Source organism: Oncorhynchus tshawytscha, unplaced genomic scaffold (assembly GCF_018296145.1).
Source record: "Oncorhynchus tshawytscha isolate Ot180627B unplaced genomic scaffold, Otsh_v2.0 Un_contig_388_pilon_pilon, whole genome shotgun sequence".
Taxonomy (NCBI): Eukaryota; Metazoa; Chordata; class Actinopteri; order Salmoniformes; family Salmonidae; genus Oncorhynchus; species Oncorhynchus tshawytscha.
In genome coordinates this window covers 466,540-486,442 of record NW_024609827.1, presented here as the reverse complement: position 1 = coordinate 486,442, position 19,903 = coordinate 466,540, and the positions used below count along the sequence as shown (strand labels likewise).

Sequence of the window (19,903 nt, the reverse complement as noted above, 5' to 3'; positions counted from 1 at the left end):
GTATAACAAACTGACCCTAGCCACCCTACACATAAACTACTGCAGCATACATACTGGAGGCTGAGACAGGAGGGGTCAGGAGACAATGTGGCCCCATCCGATTATACTCCCGGACAGGGTCAAACAGGAAGGATATAACCCCACCCACTTTGCCAAAGCACAGCCCCCACACCACTAGAGGGATATCTTCAACCACCAACTTACCATCCTGAGACAAGGGCGAGTATAGCCCACAAATATCTCCGCCACGGCACAACCCAAGGGGGGGCGCCAACCCAGAAAAGAAGATCACATCAGTGACTCAACCCACTCAAGTGACGCACCCCTCCTAGGGACGGCATGAGAGAGCCCCAGTAAGCCAGTGACTCAGCCCCTATAATAGGGTTAGAGGCAGAGAATCCCAGTGGAAAGAGGGGAACCGGCCAGGCAGAGACGGCAAGGGCTGTTCGTTGCTCCAGAGCCTTTCCGTTCACCTTCACACTCCTGGGCCAGACTACACTCAATCATATGACCCACTGAAGAGATGAGTCTTCAGTAAAGACTTAAAGATTGCGACCGAGTTTGCGAATCTCACATGGGTAGGCAGACCATTCCATAAAAATGGAGCTCTAAAGGAGAAAGCCCTGCCTCAAGCTGTTTGCTTAGAAATTCTAGGGACAATTAGGAGGCCTGCGTCTTGTGACCGTAGCATACGTGTAGGTATGTACGGCAGGACCAAATCAGAGAGATAGGTAGGAGCAAGCCCATGTAATGCTTTGTAGGTTAGCAGTAAAACCTTGAAATCAGCCCTTGCTTTGACAGGAAGCCAGTGTAGAGAGGCTAGCACTGGAGTAATATGATCACAATTTTTGGGGTTCTAGTCAGGATTCTAGCAGCCGTATTTAGCACTAACTGAAGTTTATTTAGTGCTTTATCCGGGTAGCTGGAAAGTAGAGCATTGCAGTAGCCTAACCTAGAAGTAACAAAAGCATGGATACATTTTTCTGCATCATTTTTGACCAGAAAGTCCTGGTGTTATCGAGTTACAGGTGTTATCGTCACGGTGATCTCAGGTGTTGACACCTCGTTTCCATCTCTTATGGATACAACTGGCTCTGTGCCTCTCAGTCCCTCCAGTTTTTTTGTGTTAGTTACGGGCCAAAATGTTGATTTTGCTGCAATAATGACATTTTGCATAGCAATTTACAATGATTTTATCAAATTCGTTTTACGAAAATGCGCTGATGAGTGGAAAATGTGTATGCTGTAGAAGTGCAGTGATTGGTTAAAATCGCACGCTCTCTTTTTGTAGTGCTGTGATCACTATATTCAGTAATATTGGGATGATTTGACTGTTTCAATAGTGCAGTGAATGGTTAAAATCACATGCTGTGGGATGATTTGACTGTTTCAATAGTGCAGTGATTGGTCGAATTTGCAAGTCCTTGCATACTATGCAATTGTTCATTTTGCCAAAATCAGTGGGATCGCAGAATCACAAAATCCTGGAGTGACTGACTACAGTATAACAAGGATGGAAGAAGATGCCCTGAAGCACACCTAGGATCAGTTTGCACATAACAAATTCTAACCCTAACGATCAGGTGTGGAAACACAGAGCTGACCTCGGATCAGTGGTTAGAGGCAACGTACTCTTTTAGAAAAGGAATATATTTCATTTCAAATGGGAGGTAACACTACACCGCATAGAAAGAATAACCAGGTCTGTTATATAGATTAATTTCTATCTACAAGGTTGTACAATGTTACCCTTTAGTTTTACCTATAACTACAGTAAGCAGACCTCAGTTGCCAGTGTTATTAAACTTTAAAGACTAGGCTTCTCATGGTGCTATGAAACATTAAAGACTGGGCTTCTCATGGTGTTATGAAACTTTAAAGACTAGGCTTCTCATGGTGCTATGAAACATTAAAGACTGGGCTTCTCATGGTGCTATGATAGTTTAACCACCATGACAATATTCAGCTTATATTTAATTTCAGAATTGGGTTTGGTTAGGGTTTGGTTAGGTAAGGGGGAAATGAGTTATAAAACAAAATTCTTCAATTCGATTCATTATATTATGTTGATTCCTGTCCAAGCATCTGCTGTTTTAGAAGTTTGTTTGTCAAACATTGATGGTGCCGCTGGGGTATCAAAGCAATGTATGTCAGTCCATTAATTTAAATGTATTTATATCATGGTCAAATTTCATCTGCCATTTTAAGCCTCTTGTAATTGAGACCTAATGCAAGTCATCAGATCTCTCGTCTAATAGAGTGTTTACTGCTATTTATATTTATCTTTGCTAAGATTGGAATTTTTCCTCCCTCCCGTTTGCCCCCATCCCATCTCCCTCCCATCCCTCCCTCCCTCCCTCCCTCCCTCCCATCTCCCTCCCTCCTTCTCATCTCCCTCTCTCCCATCTCCCTCCCACCCTCCCATCTCCCTCCCTCCTTCTCATCTCCCTCCCCATCTCCCTCCCATCTCCCTCCCTCCCTCCCTGCCTCTGTCCTTCCTGCAGTATGTTCCTCCTGACCTGTGTATCTGCTGTTTCATCCTGGAGCAGTCCCTGTCTGTCCGGGCCCTGCAGGAGATGTTGGCTCACACGGTGCCTAACAACGAAGGGGTGAGTATTGCTGCATTATCTGTGTACATAATCACTGTATAGCCTACCCATTATATTTACATTACCTGTACTCATTATCCCTGTATAATCAGTACACATCAGACCTTTGGTCGAAGAAATAAGTGAACTACATTTAGGATTTGTAAAGTATTTGAAAGTATATGACACAGTGGTCTTTGTAAACATGTCATTTTACAATACAGTGTAAATGGTTTCAATACGAAGGAAATCATCGAAAAACAAACAAATCCTGTTGCTGACTCATGGATTCTGGTTAAAGACGAAATGCCAAGGAGATTCACTGTAGAAGAAATGTATTTAATAAGAGATCAAGAACAGAGGATGATCATCACATGTCTGTTTTCTCCTTGTTTGACTTCAAGATAAGACGTGAAGATACATCTTCTACAGTAGTGTCCTCTCTCGCTGGGGGATTCTACATAACCGTTCTCTCCCCCTAGACCCCGTGTCATAATGAAGGCCAAGTGCCCACTCCGTGTTAGTCCCAGATTCACAGAGAAATTGCTTTAAGTGCATCCAGAAAGAGTTTTCTCCCCTCTTCTCTGCTCTGCCTACTTGATTTACAATGCCCCTCCCTCTATCCAACCCTCCCTCTATCCAACCCTCTCACTATCCAACCCTCCCTCTATCCAACCCTCCCTCTATCCAACCCTCCCTCTATCCGTCCCTCCCTCCCTCTATCCAACCCTCCCTCTATCCGTCCCTCCCTCCCTCTATCAAACCCTCTCACTATCCAACCCTCCCTCTATCCAAATCTCCCTCCCTCGATCCCTCCCTCCCTCCCTCTATCCAACCATCCCTGCCTCTATCCAACCCTCCCTCTATCCCTCCCTCTATCCAACTCTCCATCCCTCTTTCCATCTTTCCCTCTCTCTCTCTCTCTCTCGCTCTCGCTCTCTCTCTCTCTCTCGCTCAGCTCAGCTCAGCTCAGCCCAGCTACATGCCACTGGCATGCTTATTTCTTAGTTGGTGTGTGTAATCATAAATAAGGAGATGGACACTTAGGTACTTATGAGTGCCCCAGTGTGTCCCCCACTGCAATGAAACACTTCATTAGCTGCAACTTTTTGAAGGTATTCCAAGTTATGTTCTTTTATCAAACACATTCTCTCCAACAGAACAGATTCAGGTTTCATTTGATTGATTAGGCTAGTGTGTTGAGAGATATTGAATTGATAATTGAACACGTTAGAACTGAATTGCTTTTAGTTAGCTTAGCTAGTTTTATTTAGCTTAGCTCTCCTCACTGTTTCTGGGGTGCCAGACGATCAGATCAGTGTCAAGTTTGTATCCATTTTATTGCGATGAAGTAACTGTTTCAATGGAGGTGATAAGATGAGAACCAGCTGATCGCTTGGCAACTCAGGATCAGAGATGAGAACGTCAGCCTGGCCCTGGACTAAAAAACAGTTGCTATGGAGATCAAGGCTTTAATCAGGGTCCGGGAAACGGGCCCTTAACGTTCACACACAACATTTTTTTTTTATATTGTTGTTAAAATTCACCCCATATGAAAATGAATTGGAGACTCATTCTCAGTCTTTAGATTTCTTTTTGACATTATTGACTGCCATAACTCCATGTAATATTGTTATTTCGTCTTTATCTTTGTTTAACACTGCTAGAAAGCGGACCATGAACAGTGGGTATGTTCGTTTGTTACTTTCTTCAGTTGGCATGAAGGCTCACCTCTACTGACCCCTAACTATTAGCGAAAGAATGATCTCACTTTCGCCACTTTCACTTCAAAGTGTTGCCTATTTTGAGATTGTTATTGTGCATAGTCACTATAGTCATTCACAATAGATTATACCCCTCCCTTCAATAGATTGGTTGATAAATCAAACATAAATGCAATATTTGGAAGGCTAGATGTGTGTAAATATCTTGTGAAAGATTTATATATATATATATATTTATTTATTTATTTATATGTATGTATATATATATATATATATATATATATATATATACATATATATATATATATATGTGTTTATATTTATATATATATTTATATATATATAGATATTTATTTATATATATTTGTTTATATTCATATATATAAAAATATTTTATGTTTTTATATATATGTATATTTATTTATACATATTTATTTATATTTATTAGATATTTATATCTAATTATCGGTGATAGAAATTGAGTGAATCCTGGTATTAGCATAAATTATCAGACATTCTTACCCTCTTTAAATATGTACTTACCAGAAAGTCACACTGACATTTAGGAAATACATTTTTATTTCTCATATTTCAGATTCTGATCATTTTATTCCATTCAGCTTTTGATGCGTAGATTTGCCTTAACGCCTTAATGACCTTAAGGAACTAGTCACTGACACAGACTTTAAACTATCCCCTGTAACATCACTGATGTATGGCAATCTTGAAATAGACATCCCATTGGTTCCTACCTTCACCTTGTGCACATGATTGACATGATTTCAATTCTTTGCTTGGCGCCCCCAAGACTACACTTTGTGCATGTGTGTAAACATTTTCAAGTGAAAGTGCTAACTAGTTTTCTAATCTGCTTCAGCCAGCATTTTAGCTAACCCACTTACTGCTTAGTGATAGGGAAAAATCCCCTTCAGTAAAAATCTATACCTTAAAAAAAAAAAAACTAGACAGAGAGTAGTTGTATGTTTTTATGTAAGCTGTCATGGACAGACGTACGTAACATAACTGTATAGCTGACGCAATTATACAAGATTTTACCTCTGGGTTTCTGACATGATGTGTTATGGAAAATACATACTTTGTGTTAAGCCTTTACTTTCAGAAAAAAAGAATGTTTCTTTAGCCTTACTATCAAGACTTTAGGGAATAAACAAGAAACCTAGTTGGTGGGACAATGCTCACCTACTGGGGATGTAGTGTTTTTTTGAGTTTGTGGTTTTCCTTCCTCTGTTTTGTAGCTAACAGTCTCATTTGAAGACTAACAGAAATAAAAGAGGAAATGTTCTGGAATTGGCTTTGATTCCAGAAGCTTCTTCACACAATGATTCCAGAAGCTTCTTCATACAATGATTCCAGAAGATTCTTCACACAATGATTCCAGAAGCTTCTTCACACAATGATTCCGGAAGCTTCACACAATGATTCCGGAAGCTTCACACAATGATTCCGGAAGCTTCACACAATGATTCTGGAAGCTTCACACAATGATTCCGGAAGCTTCACACAATGCTGTAGAACCAAGCTGGAATAGTTTAGGAATTTGTGAACCAACACAGGGATTATCCATCTATTCTACAGTGTAAATCTTCATATTGCTCTTAGTAGAATACTGGATACATTGATATAAACGACACCAACATAAACTATGTTCATTGAAATGTATTCCAAACAATGGAATACAATCTCCCCATCCATTACTGTGATAATTTAAACAGTAATGTTTGGCAATAAACAGTGCCAAACATTAATTGTAATTTTTTTGTCAATAATCTACACAAAATACTCTGTAATGTCAAAGTGAAAGAACATTTATTTATTGTATTTAATTTTGTAATGTTTTTAAAAATCTAAAATATAGTCGTTGCATAAGTATTCAGCTCTGAGTCAATACATGTTAGAAACACCTTCGGCATCGATTACAGCTGTGAGTCTTTCTGGCTAAGTCTCTAAGAGTGATTACAGCTGAGTCTTCTGGGTAAGTCTCTAAGAGTGATTACAGCTGAGTCTTCTTGAGTCTTCTGGGTAAGTCTCTAAGAGTGATTACAGCTGAGTCTTCTGGGTAAGTCTCTAAGAGTGATTACAGCTGTGAGTCTTCCTGGCTAAGTCTCTAAGAGCGATTACAGCTGTGAGTCTTTCTGGGTAAGTCTCTAAGAGTGATTACAGCTGTGAGTCTTCCTGGGTAAGACTCTTTGAGTGATTACAGCTGTGAGTCTTCCTGGGTAAGACTCTTTGAGTGATTACAGCTGTGAGTCTTTCTGGGTAAGAGTCTAAGAGTGATTACAGCTGTGAGTCTTCCTGGGTAAGACTCTTTGAGTGATTACAGCTGTGAGTCTTTCTGGGTAAGTCTCTAAGAGTGATTACAGCTGTGAGTCTTCCTGGGTAAGACTCTTTGAGTGATTACAGCTGTGACTCTTTCTGGGTAAGTCTCTAAGAGTGATTACAGCTGTGAGTCTTTCTGGGTAAGTCTCTAAGAGTGATTACAGCTGTGAGTCTTTCTGGGTAAGAGTCTAAGAGTGATTACAGCTGTGAGTCTTCCTGGGTAAGTCTCTAAGAGTGATTACAGCTGTGAGTCTTTCTGGGTAAGTCTATAAGAGCTCTCCACACCTGGATTGTGCAATATTTACCTATTAATAACCCATGCAATATTATTAATCAAATTGTAACTTGGCCACTCGGACACATTGACTCGTCTTGGTAAGTAAATCCAGTGTAGATTGAGGCGGCAGGTGGCCTAGTGGTTAAAGTGTTGGACTAGTAACCGCAAGGTCGGATCCCCGAGCTGACAAGTTCAAATCTGTTGTTCTGCTCCTGAACAAGGCAGTTAACCCACTGTTCCTAGGTTGTCATTGTAAATAAGAATTAACTGTCTTGCCTAGTTAAATAAATAAATAAAGATTTGGCTGTGTGTTGTAGGTTATTGTCCTGCTGAAAGGGGAATTCCTCTCCCAGTGTCTGGTGGAAAGCAGACTGACCAGATTTAGCCTGTGCTTAGCTCCGTCCCATTTCTTTTTATCCTGACAATCCCGTCTTTTGCTGATGTCAAGCATAACCACCCATATCGTGACGCAGTGATTTACCATGCTTAAATATAAGGAGGTAGTTACTCAGTGATGTGTTCGATTTGCCCCAAACATAAGGCTTTGCATTCAGGCCAAAAGGTGTATTTATTTGCTGTGTTCTTTTGCAGTATTACTTTAATGCCTTGTTGCATATAAGATGCATGTTTTAGGCATATTTGTATTTTGTACATTTGTATTCTTCTCTGTCATTTAGGTCGTTATTGTGGAGTAGCTACAATATTGTTGATCCAGCCTCAGTTTTCTCCCATCGCAGCCATTAAACTCTGTAGCTTATTTAAAATCACAATGACCATTAAACTCTGTAGCTTTCTCCCATTTAAAATCACCAATGACCTCATGGTGAACTCCTGAACCTCCCATCACAGCCATTAAACTCTGTAGCTTATTTAAAATCACCAGTGACCTCATGGTGAACTCCTGAACAGTTTTCTCCCATCACAGCCATTAAACTCTGTAGCTTATTTAAAATCACCAATGACCTCATGGTGAACTCCTGAACAGTTTTCTCCCATCACAGCCATTTTAAAATCACCAATGACCTCATGGTGAACTCCCTGCAGTTTTCTCCCATTTAAAATTTAAAATCACCAATGACCTCATGGTGAACTCCCTGAACAGTTTTCTCCCATCACAGCCATTAAACTCTGTAGCTTATTTAAAATCACCAATGACCTCATGGTGAACTCCCAGTGAACAGTTTCCTTCCAGTTCTGCAGTTCAGTTCAGAAGGACGACTGTATCTTTGTTGTGTCTGGGGGGTTAACTACATCACCCACAGCATCGTTATTAACTTGACCATTCTTAAAGATATATTCAATGTCTGATTTGTTGTTACCCATCTACCAATCACTGCCCTTCATTGTGAGGCTTTCGAAAAGCTCCCTGGTCTTTGTAGTTTAATCTGTGCTTTAAATGCAATAGTTCACTCTTCAATACTTCACTGAGGTAGTCATTCAAAAATCATGTCAACTCCTATTAATTCCTGAACTAATTTAGGCTTGCCTAAACAAATGGTCTGAACACTTATGCAAATGACTATATTTTAGTTCTGAATTTTTTATTTATCTTTAAAAATGTAATAAAATGTTTTGTCCACTTTGATGTTACAGAGTATTTTGTGTTGATTGTTAACAAAAATGACAAATAAATCCATTTTAATTCCACTTTGTAACACAATAAAAATGTGAAGAAAGCCAAGGGGTATGAATAAGGCACTGTATATGGACGCTGGCAACCATATTTCAGCCAGTAGCAAATGAATCTGGCATAAACCTCCCTCTCTTCTCTTCTCCTTGAAAAGTCATTACCAGTCCAACTTCCTGTGGTCTGACTGGTCATTCTCTATGAGATGATTAGATTAGAACCGGATATGAAGTGAACATTAAAAGTGAATTACTTACAGTAATCACAGACCAGCCATTGTTGTGCAGCGCTGGCAACCTGTGAGAAGCTTGGCAAGCAGCCACCACTTCATTCTTGTAAAACCAAGCTGGCAGGAGAAAGCTCAGTGAGAGAAGAGAGACCCCCCTCCCTTCACGCACGCACACACACACACACACACACATGGACATGCTCACACACAATCTCTCACGCTCTCTTATACACGCACAATCCCCCTCCCACACACACCATCGCCATGCTCCCTGCAGAAGCTCAGACAGAATGATATTAGAGTGGGAGGGGCGTTGCCATTTGCTGTGCCGCACAGCCAAAGGTCACAGTTCACAGTGATGATGTGTCAGCATGGCAGGAGGCCTGAAATACAGCCCCCCCCCTTCCTCTCTCTCTCTTTCTCTCTCTGTCTCTCTCTTTCTCTGGGGGGCTGGAGGACTGGGGATTTGGAGTCTGGGGGCTAAGAGGTGGAGAGGACTGGGGGTCTGTAGGACTGGGGGTTTGGAGTCTGGGGGCTGAGAGGCTGAGGGGACTGGAGGACTGGGGGTTTGGAGTCTGGGGGGCTGAGAGGCTGAGGGGACTGGGGGACTGGGGGTTTAGAGTCTGGGGGACTGAGAGACTGAGGGGACTGGAGGACTGGGGGTTTGGAGTCTGGGGGGCTGAGAGGCTGAGGAGACTGGGGGACTGGGGGTTTGGAGTCTGGGGGACTGAGAGACTGAGGGGACTGGAGGACTGGGGATTTGGAGTCTGGGGGACTGAGAGGCTGAGGGGACTGGGGGACTGGGGGTTTGGAGTCTGGGGGACTGAGAGACTGAGGGGACTGGAGGACTGGGGATTTGGAGTCTAGGGGGCTGAGAGGCTGAGGGGACTGGGGGACTGGGAGGTAGATAGGACTGTAGGACTGGGGGTCTGTAGGACGCGGTTTGGAGTCTGGGGGACTGAGAGACTGAGGGGACTGGAGGACTGGGGATTTGGAGTCTGGGGGACTGAGAGGTAGATAGGACTGTAGGATTGGGGGTTTGGAGTCTGGGAGGCTGAGGGGGGAGAAGACTGGAGGGCTGGGAGGTTGGAGTCTGTGGAGCTGAGGGGTGGAGAAGACTGGAGGGCTAGGAGGCTGAGGGGTAGAGAGGACTGGAGGGCTGGGAGGTTGGAGTCTGTGGAGCTGAGGGGTGGAGAAGACTTGGGGTTTGTAATCTGAGGCACTGAGGGTCGGGAACAATCAAAGTCGAATAATCAAACCTTCTCGTAGTGTTGCTTTCCCCTCCATTCAGGGCAGATCAGTGTAGATGAACGAAAGAGATGAGGAGAGGAAGCTACGTTAGACTACTGAGATGTAATCGTCAGTCTCTAAACTCCGGTGTTGTTTCTCTCCCTCCCTCCTCTCTTCTCTTCTCGTTGAGGGGTTTAGGGGCTTCATGGATCGACCAGACGAACTGTAGACTGTAGACACCCAAGCACAAATTGTTCCTGTAGACTGTAGTATATATATTTCACTGTACGGTCTACAGCTGTTGTATTTAGCGCATGTGACAAATCAAATTGTATTTTATTTGTCACATGCGTTGAATACAACAGCTGTAGACCGTACAGTGAAATGCTTACTGACAAACCCATAACCAACAATGCTTTAAGAAGTTAAGAAATTGTTTTTACTTAAGTGTTAAGTAAAAAATAGATAAGTAGAAAATAGAAAATAAAAGTAACAAATAATTAAACAGCAGCAGTAAAATAACAATAGTGAGACTATATACAGGGGGTACCAGTACAGAGTCAATGTGGAGGCTATATACAGGGGGTACCGGTACAGAGTCAATGTGGAGGCTATATACAGGGGGTACCGGTACAGAGTCAATGTGGAAGCTATATACAGGGGGTACCGGTACAGAGTCAATGTGGAGGCTATATACAGGGGGTACCGGTACAGAGTCAATGTGGAAGCTATATACAGGGGGTACCGGTACAGAGTCAATGTGGAGGCTATATACAGGGGGTACCGGTACAGAGTCAATGTGGAGGCTATATACAGGGGGTACCGGTACAGAGTCAATGTGGAGGCTTTATACAGGGGGTACCGGTACAGAGTCAATGTTGAGGCTATATACAGGGGGTACCAGTACAGAGTCAATGTGGAGGCTAGATACAGGGGGTACCGGTACAGAGTCAATGTGGAGGCTAAATACAGAGGGTACCGGTACAGAGTCAATGTGGAGGCTATATACAGGGGTACTTGCTTCTACACCTGCATTGCTTGCTGTTTGGGGTTTTAGGCTGGGTTTCTGTACAGCACTTTGAGATATCAGCTGATGTACGAAGGGCTATATAAATAAATTTGATTTGATTTGATTTGGTACCGGAACAGAGTCAATATGCGGGGGCACCGGGTAGTCGAGGTAATTGAGGTAATATGTACATGTAGGTAGAGTTAAAGTAACTATGCATAGATTATAAACAGAGAGTAGCAGCGTAAAAGAGGGGTCTGAGTAGCCCTTTAATTAGATGTTCACGAGTCTTATGTCTTGGGAGTAGAAGCTGTTTAGAAGCCTCTTGGACCTTAGACTTGGCACTCCTTTATCGCTTGCTGTGCGGTAGCAGAGAGAACAGTCTATGACTAGGGTCGCTGGAGTCTTTGATATTTTTTATGGTCTTCCTCTGACACTGCCTGATATAGAGGTCCTGGATGGCAGGAAGCTTGTCCCCAGTTATGTACTTGGCCGTATGTACTTATGTACTAGTTATAGTTATGTACTTGCGGTCGAAGGCCGAGCAGATGCCATACCAGGCAGTGATGCAACCAGGATGCTCTCGATGTTGCAGCTGTAGAACCTTTTGAGGATCTGAGGACCCATGCCAAATCTTTTCAGTCTCCTGAGGGGGAATAGGTTTTGTCGTGCCCTCTTCACAACTGTCTTAGTGTGTTGGGACCATGATAGTTTGTTGGTGATGTGGACACCAAGGAATTTGAAGCTCTCAACCTGTTCCACTACAGCCCCATCGATATACTGTAGACAGTAGTGTATATAATGTAGACTGTAGTGTATATACTGTAGACTGTAGTGTATATTCTGTAGACTGTAGTGTATATACTGTAGACTGTAGTGTATAGACTGTAGTGTATAGACTGTAGACTGTAGTGTATAGACTTTAGACTGTGGTGTATAGACTGTAGACTGTAGTGTATAGACTGTAGTGTATAGACTGTAGACTGTAGTGTATAGACTTTAGACTGTGGTGTATAGACTGTAGACTGTAGTGTATAGACTGTAGTGTATAGACTGTAGACTGTAGTGTATAGACTTTAGACAGTAGTGTATATAATGTAGACTGTAGTGTATATACTGTAGACTGTAGTGTATAGACTTTAGACTGTAGTGTATATTCTGTAGACTGTAGTGTATAGACTGTAGACTGTAGTGTATAGACTGTAGTGTATAGACTGTAGTGTATAGACTGTAGTGTATATTCTGTAGACTGTAGTGTATAGACTGTAGACTGTAGTGTATAGACTGTAGTGTATATTCTGTAGACTGTAGTGTATAGACTGTAGTGTATAGACTGTAGACTGTAGTGTATATTCTGTAGACTGTAGTGTATAGACTGTAGACTGTAGTGTATAGACTGTAGACTGTAGTGTATATTCTGTAGACTGTAGTATATATTCTGTAGACTGTAGTGTATATTCTGTAGACTGTAGTGTATAGACTGTAGACTGTAGTGTATAGACTGTAGACTGTAGTGTATATTCTGTAGACTGTAGTGTATAGACTGTAGACTGTAGTGTATATTCTGTAGACTGTAGTGTATATTCTGTAGACTGTAGTGTATAGACTGTAGACTGTAGTGTATAGACTGTAGACTGTAGTGTATATTCTGTAGACTGTAGTGTATAGACTGTAGACTGTAGTGTATATTCTGTAGACTGTAGTGTATAGACTGTAGTGTATAGACTGTAGACTGTAGTGTATAGACTGTAGACTGTAGTGTATATTCTGTAGACTGTAGTGTATATTCTGTAGACTGTAGTGTATAGACTGTAGTGTATAGACTGTAGTGTATATTCTGTAGACTGTAGTATATAGACTGTAGACTGTAGTGTATAGACTGTAGTGTATATTCTGTAGACTGTAGTGTATAGACTGTAGTGTATATTCTGTAGACTGTAGTGTATATACTGTAGACTGTAGTGTATATTCTGTAGACTGTAGTGTATATTCTGTAGACTGTAGTGTATATTCTGTAGACTGTAGTGTATAGACTTTAGACTGTAGTGTATATTCTGTAGACTGTAGTGTATAGACTGTAGTGTATATTCTGTAGACTGTAGTGTATATTCTGTAGACTGTAGTGTATATTCTGTAGACTGTAGTGTATAGACTGTAGTGTATATTCTGTAGACTGTAGTGTATAGACTGTAGTGTATATTCTGTAGACTGTAGTGTATATTCTGTAGACTGTAGTGTATATTCTGTAGACTGTAGTGTATAGACTGTAGTGTATATTCTGTAGACTGTAGTGTATAGACTGTAGACTGTAGTGTATATTCTGTAGACTGTAGTGTATATACACTGTAGACCGTAGTGTATATTCTGTAGACTTGTTGTTGATTGGATTTATATATTTCTTACACTCCCCTACGTGTGTATTTGGACAGTGAAGCTAAAACTTTTAGTTTGTCTCTATACTGCAGCATTTAGAATTTGATATAAAACTATTTATATGAGGCGACAGTACATTTTTGTATATGTGTATATTCTGTAGACTGTAGTGTATAGACTGTAGTGTATAGACTGTAGACTGTAGTGTATAGACTGTAGACTGTAGTGTATATTCTGTAGACTGTAGTGTATAGACTGTAGTGTATAGACTGTAGACTGTAGTGTATAGACTGTAGTGTATAGACTGTAGACTGTAGTGTATAGACTGTAGTGTATATTCTGTAGACTGTAGTGTATAGACTGTAGTGTATAGACTGTAGACTGTAGTGTATAGACTGTAGACTGTAGTGTATAGACTGTAGTGTATAGACTGTAGACTGTAGTGTATATTCTGTAGACTGTAGTGTATAGACTGTAGTGTATATTCTGTAGACTGTAGTGTATAGACTGTAGACAGTAGTGTATATTCTGTAGACTGTAGTGTATAGACTGTAGTGTATATTCTGTAGACTGTAGTGTATAGACTGTAGTGTATAGACTGTAGACTGTAGTGTATATTCTGTAGACTGTAGTGTATAGACTGTAGACTGTAGTGTATAGACTGTAGACTGTAGTGTATATTCTGTAGACTGTAGTATATAGACTGTAGACTGTAGTGTATAGACTGTAGTGTATATTCTGTAGACTGTAGTGTATAGACTGTAGTGTATATTCTGTAGACTGTAGTGTATAGACTGTAGTGTATATTCTGTAGACTGTAGTGTATATTCTGTAGACTGTAGTGTATAGACTGTAGTGTATAGACTGTAGTGTATATTCTGTAGACTGTAGTATATAGACTGTAGACTGTAGTGTATAGACTGTAGTGTATATTCTGTAGACTGTAGTATATAGACTGTAGACTGTAGTGTATAGACTGTAGTGTATAGACTGTAGTGTATAGACTGTAGTGTATATTCTGTAGACTGTAGTGTATAGACTGTAGACTGTAGTGTATAGACTGTAGTGTATATTCTGTAGACTGTAGTGTATATTCTGTAGACTGTAGTGTATATACACTGTAGACCGTAGTGTATATTCTGTAGACTTGTTGTTGATTGGATTTATATATTTCTTACACTCCCCTACGTGTGTATTTGGACAGTGAAGCTAAAACTTTTAGTTTGTCTCTATACTGCAGCATTTAGAATTTGATATAAAACTATTTATATGAGGCGACAGTATTTTCAATGACGGCCTAGGAACAGTGGGTTAACTGCCTGTTCAAGGGCAGAACGACAGATTTTGTACCTTGTCAGCTTGGGGATTTGAACTTGCAACCATTCGGTTACTAGTCCAATGCTCTAACCACTAGGCTACACTGTCACTTGTTATTTGAGGGTATATTCATACATACAGTATCTATTTCAACATTAACTAATGAAAGCACGTTATGCATCTAGTGCCCCCATTTGAAATTGTCAAAAGTATTTAGGCAAATTCACTTATAGAGTGTTCAATTCAGTCAAGAGTTTTGTATTTGCACGCAATGACTACATCAAATCAAATGTATTTATATAAAGCCCTTCGTACATCAGCTGATATCTCAAAGTGCTGTACAGAAACCCAGCCTAAAACCCCAAACAGCAAGCAATGCAGGTGTAGAAGCATGGTGGCTAGGAAAAACTCTCTAGAAAGGCCAAAACCTAGGAAGAAACCTAGAGAGGAACCAGGCTATGTGGGGTGGCCAGTCCTCTTCTGGCTGGGCCGGGTGGAGATTATAACAGAACATGGCCAAGATGTTCAAATGTTCATAAATGACCAGCATGGTCCAATAATAATAAGGCAGAACAGTTGAAACTGGAGCAGCAGCACGGCCAGGTGGACTGGGGACAGCAAGGAGTCATCATGTCAGGTAGTCCTGAGGCATGGTCCTAGGGCTCAGGTCATCCGAGAGAGAGAAAGAAAGAAAGAAAGAAAGAAAGAAAGAAAGAAAGAAAGAAAGAAAGAAAGAGAGAAAGAAAGAAAAATAATTAGAGAGAGCACACTTAAATTCACACAGGACACCGAATAGGACAGGAGAAGTACTCCAGATATAACAAACTGACCCTAGCCCCCGACACATAAACTACTGCAGCATAAATACTGGAGGCTGAGACAGACTACATCAGAGACTACATGAGACTACATCAAGCTTGTGAATCTACAAATTTGTTGGATGCATTTGCTGTTTGTTTTGGTTGTGTTTCAGATTATTTTGTGCCCAACAGAAATGAATGGTAAATAATGTATTGTGTCATTTTGGAGTCACTTTTATTGTAAATGAGAATATAATATGCTTCTAAACACTACTACGTTAATGTGGATGCTACCATGATTATGGATTATCATGAATGAATCGTGAATAACCCTGAGTAAGTAAGTTACAGAGGCATAAATATAAGACCACCCCCCAAAATACACTACAACCTTCTAACGAGGGGACTAGAAACATGAAACGTGCCCTTATTTTCAAAACGGCGACATTTTGTACTGTATAAATATATATATATATATATATATATAACTTTTAATTTGGCTCTATATTCCAGCATTTTGTACTATATAAATATATATATATATATATATATAAACTTTTAATTTGGCTCTATATTCCAGCATTTTGTATAAAATGTTTTATATATATATATAAAACATGCTGGAATATAGAGCCAAATTAAAAGTTTATATATATATTTATATAGTACAAAATGCTGTAATATAGAGCCAAATGAAAAGTTTATATATATATTTATATAGTACAAAATGCTGTAAATTAGAGCCAAATGAAAAGTTTATATATACATTTATATAGTACAAAATGCTGTAATATAGAGCCAAATTAAAAGTTTATATATATATTTATATAGTACAAAATGCTCTAATATAGAGCCAAATTAAAAGTTTATATATACATTTATATAGTACAAAATGCTGTAATATAGAGCCAAATGAAAAGTTTATATATACATTTATATAGTACAAAATGCTGTAATATAGAGCCAAATTAAAAGTTTATATATTTTTATAGTACAAAATGCTGGAATATAGAGCCAAATTAAAAGTTTATATATATATTTATATAGTACAAAATGCTGTAATATAGAGCCAAATTAAAAGTTTATATATACATTTATATAGTACAAAATGCTGTAATATAGAGCCAAATTAAAAGTTTTAGCTTCACTGTGTAAATAAACACGTTTGTAGAGTGTGTCTAGGTGGAACTCATGTTATCCACCATCAATGTGTAGCAGTGTCTATCTTATCTAGTTTTCTTTCTTTATCCAAATAATGATCTGTAACTCCTTTAAAGGGAATAGCAACACTGTAGACAGTTTTGTGGGTTATTGGGTTAAAGTGTGCTAATGTTATGTCACCCTGTTCTTTTCTTCATGCGTCTAGAGGTTGTTAAGGAGGGTGAGTCATTTGTTTTAAATCTATCTTCTCTTACGGGGTTCACAACATTTCCTTGTCCGCGGTACTGCAACAAAATGTTTCTCGTTCGTCACCCGAACCTGTCTAACACACGTAGTGATGCAGCACGACCTGGTTGGGATGAGTTCTTTTTGGTTCCTTTTTGTTCCTGTCTGTCCGTCTGTTTGTTCCTGGAGGTACTAGCCAAGGATGTTCGTTATCTATCCTCAATATTTTAAAGTGACGTCCTTCCCTTGTTTTCTTTCCTTCATCTCTACTGATTAGAAACAACTAGACAGATGAAAGCACCATTTCAATCTTCCTTGTAGAGTTTGACCATTGTGCTTTCCTGTCTGCTCAGATCCGTGTAGATGAAGGAAAGGAGACAAGGGGAGGATTCTACATGACCCTAATTGAGATGCAGCCATCAGACTCTAACCTGCTGTGTATGTTGCCTCTCCTCCTCTCCTCCTTCCTAGGCGGCCCAGGGGGGTGGACACCGGACCCTGCTCTATGGTCACGCCATCCTCCTACGTCACTCCTTCAGTGGAATGGTGAGAATGGGGGAAATCTGCCACCCATAACCACAGTGGTTGTGTTCCAAATGGAACCCCTTTCCCCTTTATACTGCACTACCCCATAGGGCTCTGATAAATAATACAATAAAAAAAGCAGTGTACTTTATAGGGAATAGTGGTGCCCATTTGGGACACACTTAGTATCACCCACACAAACATTATACTGCAGTTGCTCAAATGGCCAAAGTATCTCCGATGAGTGGGTAGCCAGATCTGTGGAAGATTTCCCAGTACGAGAGCTGTATTACTAGTGGATATCCCTCCTACGTGTTGAATGAAAAGGTCACCCGTCCCTCACTGCTACTGTTACTATATTACCTAAAACATTATACTGCAGTCGCTACACAGAGAACAGTGCCGATGGCTTGAGTTTTAAACTGTACATTAAACTGTATATTCCACATGTGTAAACGCAAAACAAACAAATCACGAAAGACAGACGTGTATATATATATTTAAAAAAATATTTTCTATCTTCTTGCTATTTCATATTGTGTGGCTTCTCAACAGTACCTGACCTGCTTGAAGACGTCGAGATCGTTGACAGACAAACTGTCGTTTGACGTGGGATTACAAGAACATTCAATCGGTAACACTTCCTATTGGTCACAGCCTTGCTCCCTGTCACTACATTTAGAGGTAGAGAGGTGAAAGGAAGAGGGTGCAGATCATGTCTGCTGTGGCCTTGTACTGGTAACTAGGCAACATTTAAGGAGTTTTCCCAAGCCACCGTGCTTCTACATCTGCGTTGCTTGCTGTTTGGGGTTTTAGGCTGGGTTTGTGACATCGGCTGATGTAAGAAGGGCTTTATAAATACATTTGATTGATCGATTGACTTGAACTACAAAATGAAGCAGAGCCATTTATCAAACCGGATGTGATACTTTAACTGTGACTATACTAGACATGCAGACTGGCTTCCATATTAATAGCTGACCTTGCTATGTGTATGTGTTGTAGCCCCCAGAATAGAGGCACTATATCAACCTGAAGATGTTACCACCAGGCAAAATGGCTGCCTTGAGGCTGTTCACTGCCCTGCTTTGAAACTGCTTTGATATTTGAAGACTTCAAAATGAACTGATTAACAATCACACAGCACATAATGAACTGATTAACAATCACACAGCACATAATGAACTGATTAACAATCATGATGATAAATTTGCACTGATTGTGTAAATCCATGCTTTGGTACTTGGACTATGGACCACAAATTAAATGCAAGAAATTGACATGCCAGTCAAACATTTGCATATTTATGTCAATTTCAGATGTGTGATCTGTATCTTTCTGTTTTTGGTAAGCTCATGTACAGTGTAGGAAGTTATGATTAATTTACAGTATATTACCATAGTTTTATTGTAATCTCAGAACAAGAAACCAAATCTGAAGTGTTAACAGTCTGGCCAGCTGCTATGGTAACAGTCTCGCCAGTTACTATGGTAACAGTCTGGTCAGTAACTGTGTTAACAGTCTGGTCAGATACTATGTTAAAAGTCTGGTCAGTTACTATGGTAACAGTTTGTCACAAGAGACTATGACAGTCTCATCCAAGTCCTGTTGTCCTCTGTCTCTCCAGGTGAGGCATGTTGGTGGACCATCCATCCTGCGTCCAAGCAAAGGTCAGAGGGAGAGAAGGTCCGTATCGGAGACGACCTAATCCTGGTCAGCGTGTCCACAGAGAGGTACCTGGTGAGTATCAATTAGTCAGTCAATCAACCAAACAATCAATAAATCAATCAATCTTAATCTCAATCTTGTTAGCCAGTTTGGGTTGTCTTGCCAGAGCAGGCTAGGAGGCTTGGAAAGGGAAAGACAACCCAAACAGATCTGGGACCAGGTTAGGAATAACAAAACAACCCTAACAGATCTGGGACCAGGTTAGGAATAACAAGACAACCCTGTCAGATCTGGGACCAGGTTAGGAATAACAAGACAACCCTGTTAGATCTGGGACCAGGTTAGGAATAACAAGACAACCCTGTCAGATCTGGGACCAGGTTACGAATAACAAGACAACCCTGTCAGATCTGGGACCAGGTTACGAATAACAAGACAACCCTGTCAGATCTGGGACCAGGTTACGAATAACAAGACAACCCTGTCAGATCTGGGACCAGGTTACGAATAACAAGACAACCCAAACAGATCTGGGACCAGATTAGGATCACACAACACTGTCAGATCTGGGACCAGATTAGGAATAACAAGACAACCCAAACAGATCTGGGACCAGATTAGGATCACACAACACTGTTATCCCCATCACATCATCCTCCACTTGAAATAGCCCTGTTATAACTGTTTTAGTCTTAAAAATACTGGCCTCCTCAGCCCAGCCCAACCTCCACAGTGACAAGGCAATCACAGGGAGTACTTGAAGTGGCAATTCAGGAAGATCTGTAATGAAATTACAAGAGAACCATCCTTGTT

The 19,903-nt window shown here is 40.5% G+C and overlaps 1 protein-coding gene across 1 annotated transcript in view; it reads left to right on the top strand.

Moving 5' to 3' along the window:
* Positions 1-19,903, top strand: part of ryr3 (ryanodine receptor 3) — a 268,014-nt gene that overhangs the window by 28,692 nt on the left and 219,419 nt on the right. Inside the window, 5 exon segments of the mRNA XM_042319182.1 lie at positions 2,505-2,609; positions 4,256-4,276; positions 17,369-17,443; positions 17,978-18,056; positions 19,050-19,162. Of these exon segments, the coding sequence (XP_042175116.1) occupies positions 2,505-2,609; positions 4,256-4,276; positions 17,369-17,443; positions 17,978-18,056; positions 19,050-19,162 (393 nt within the window).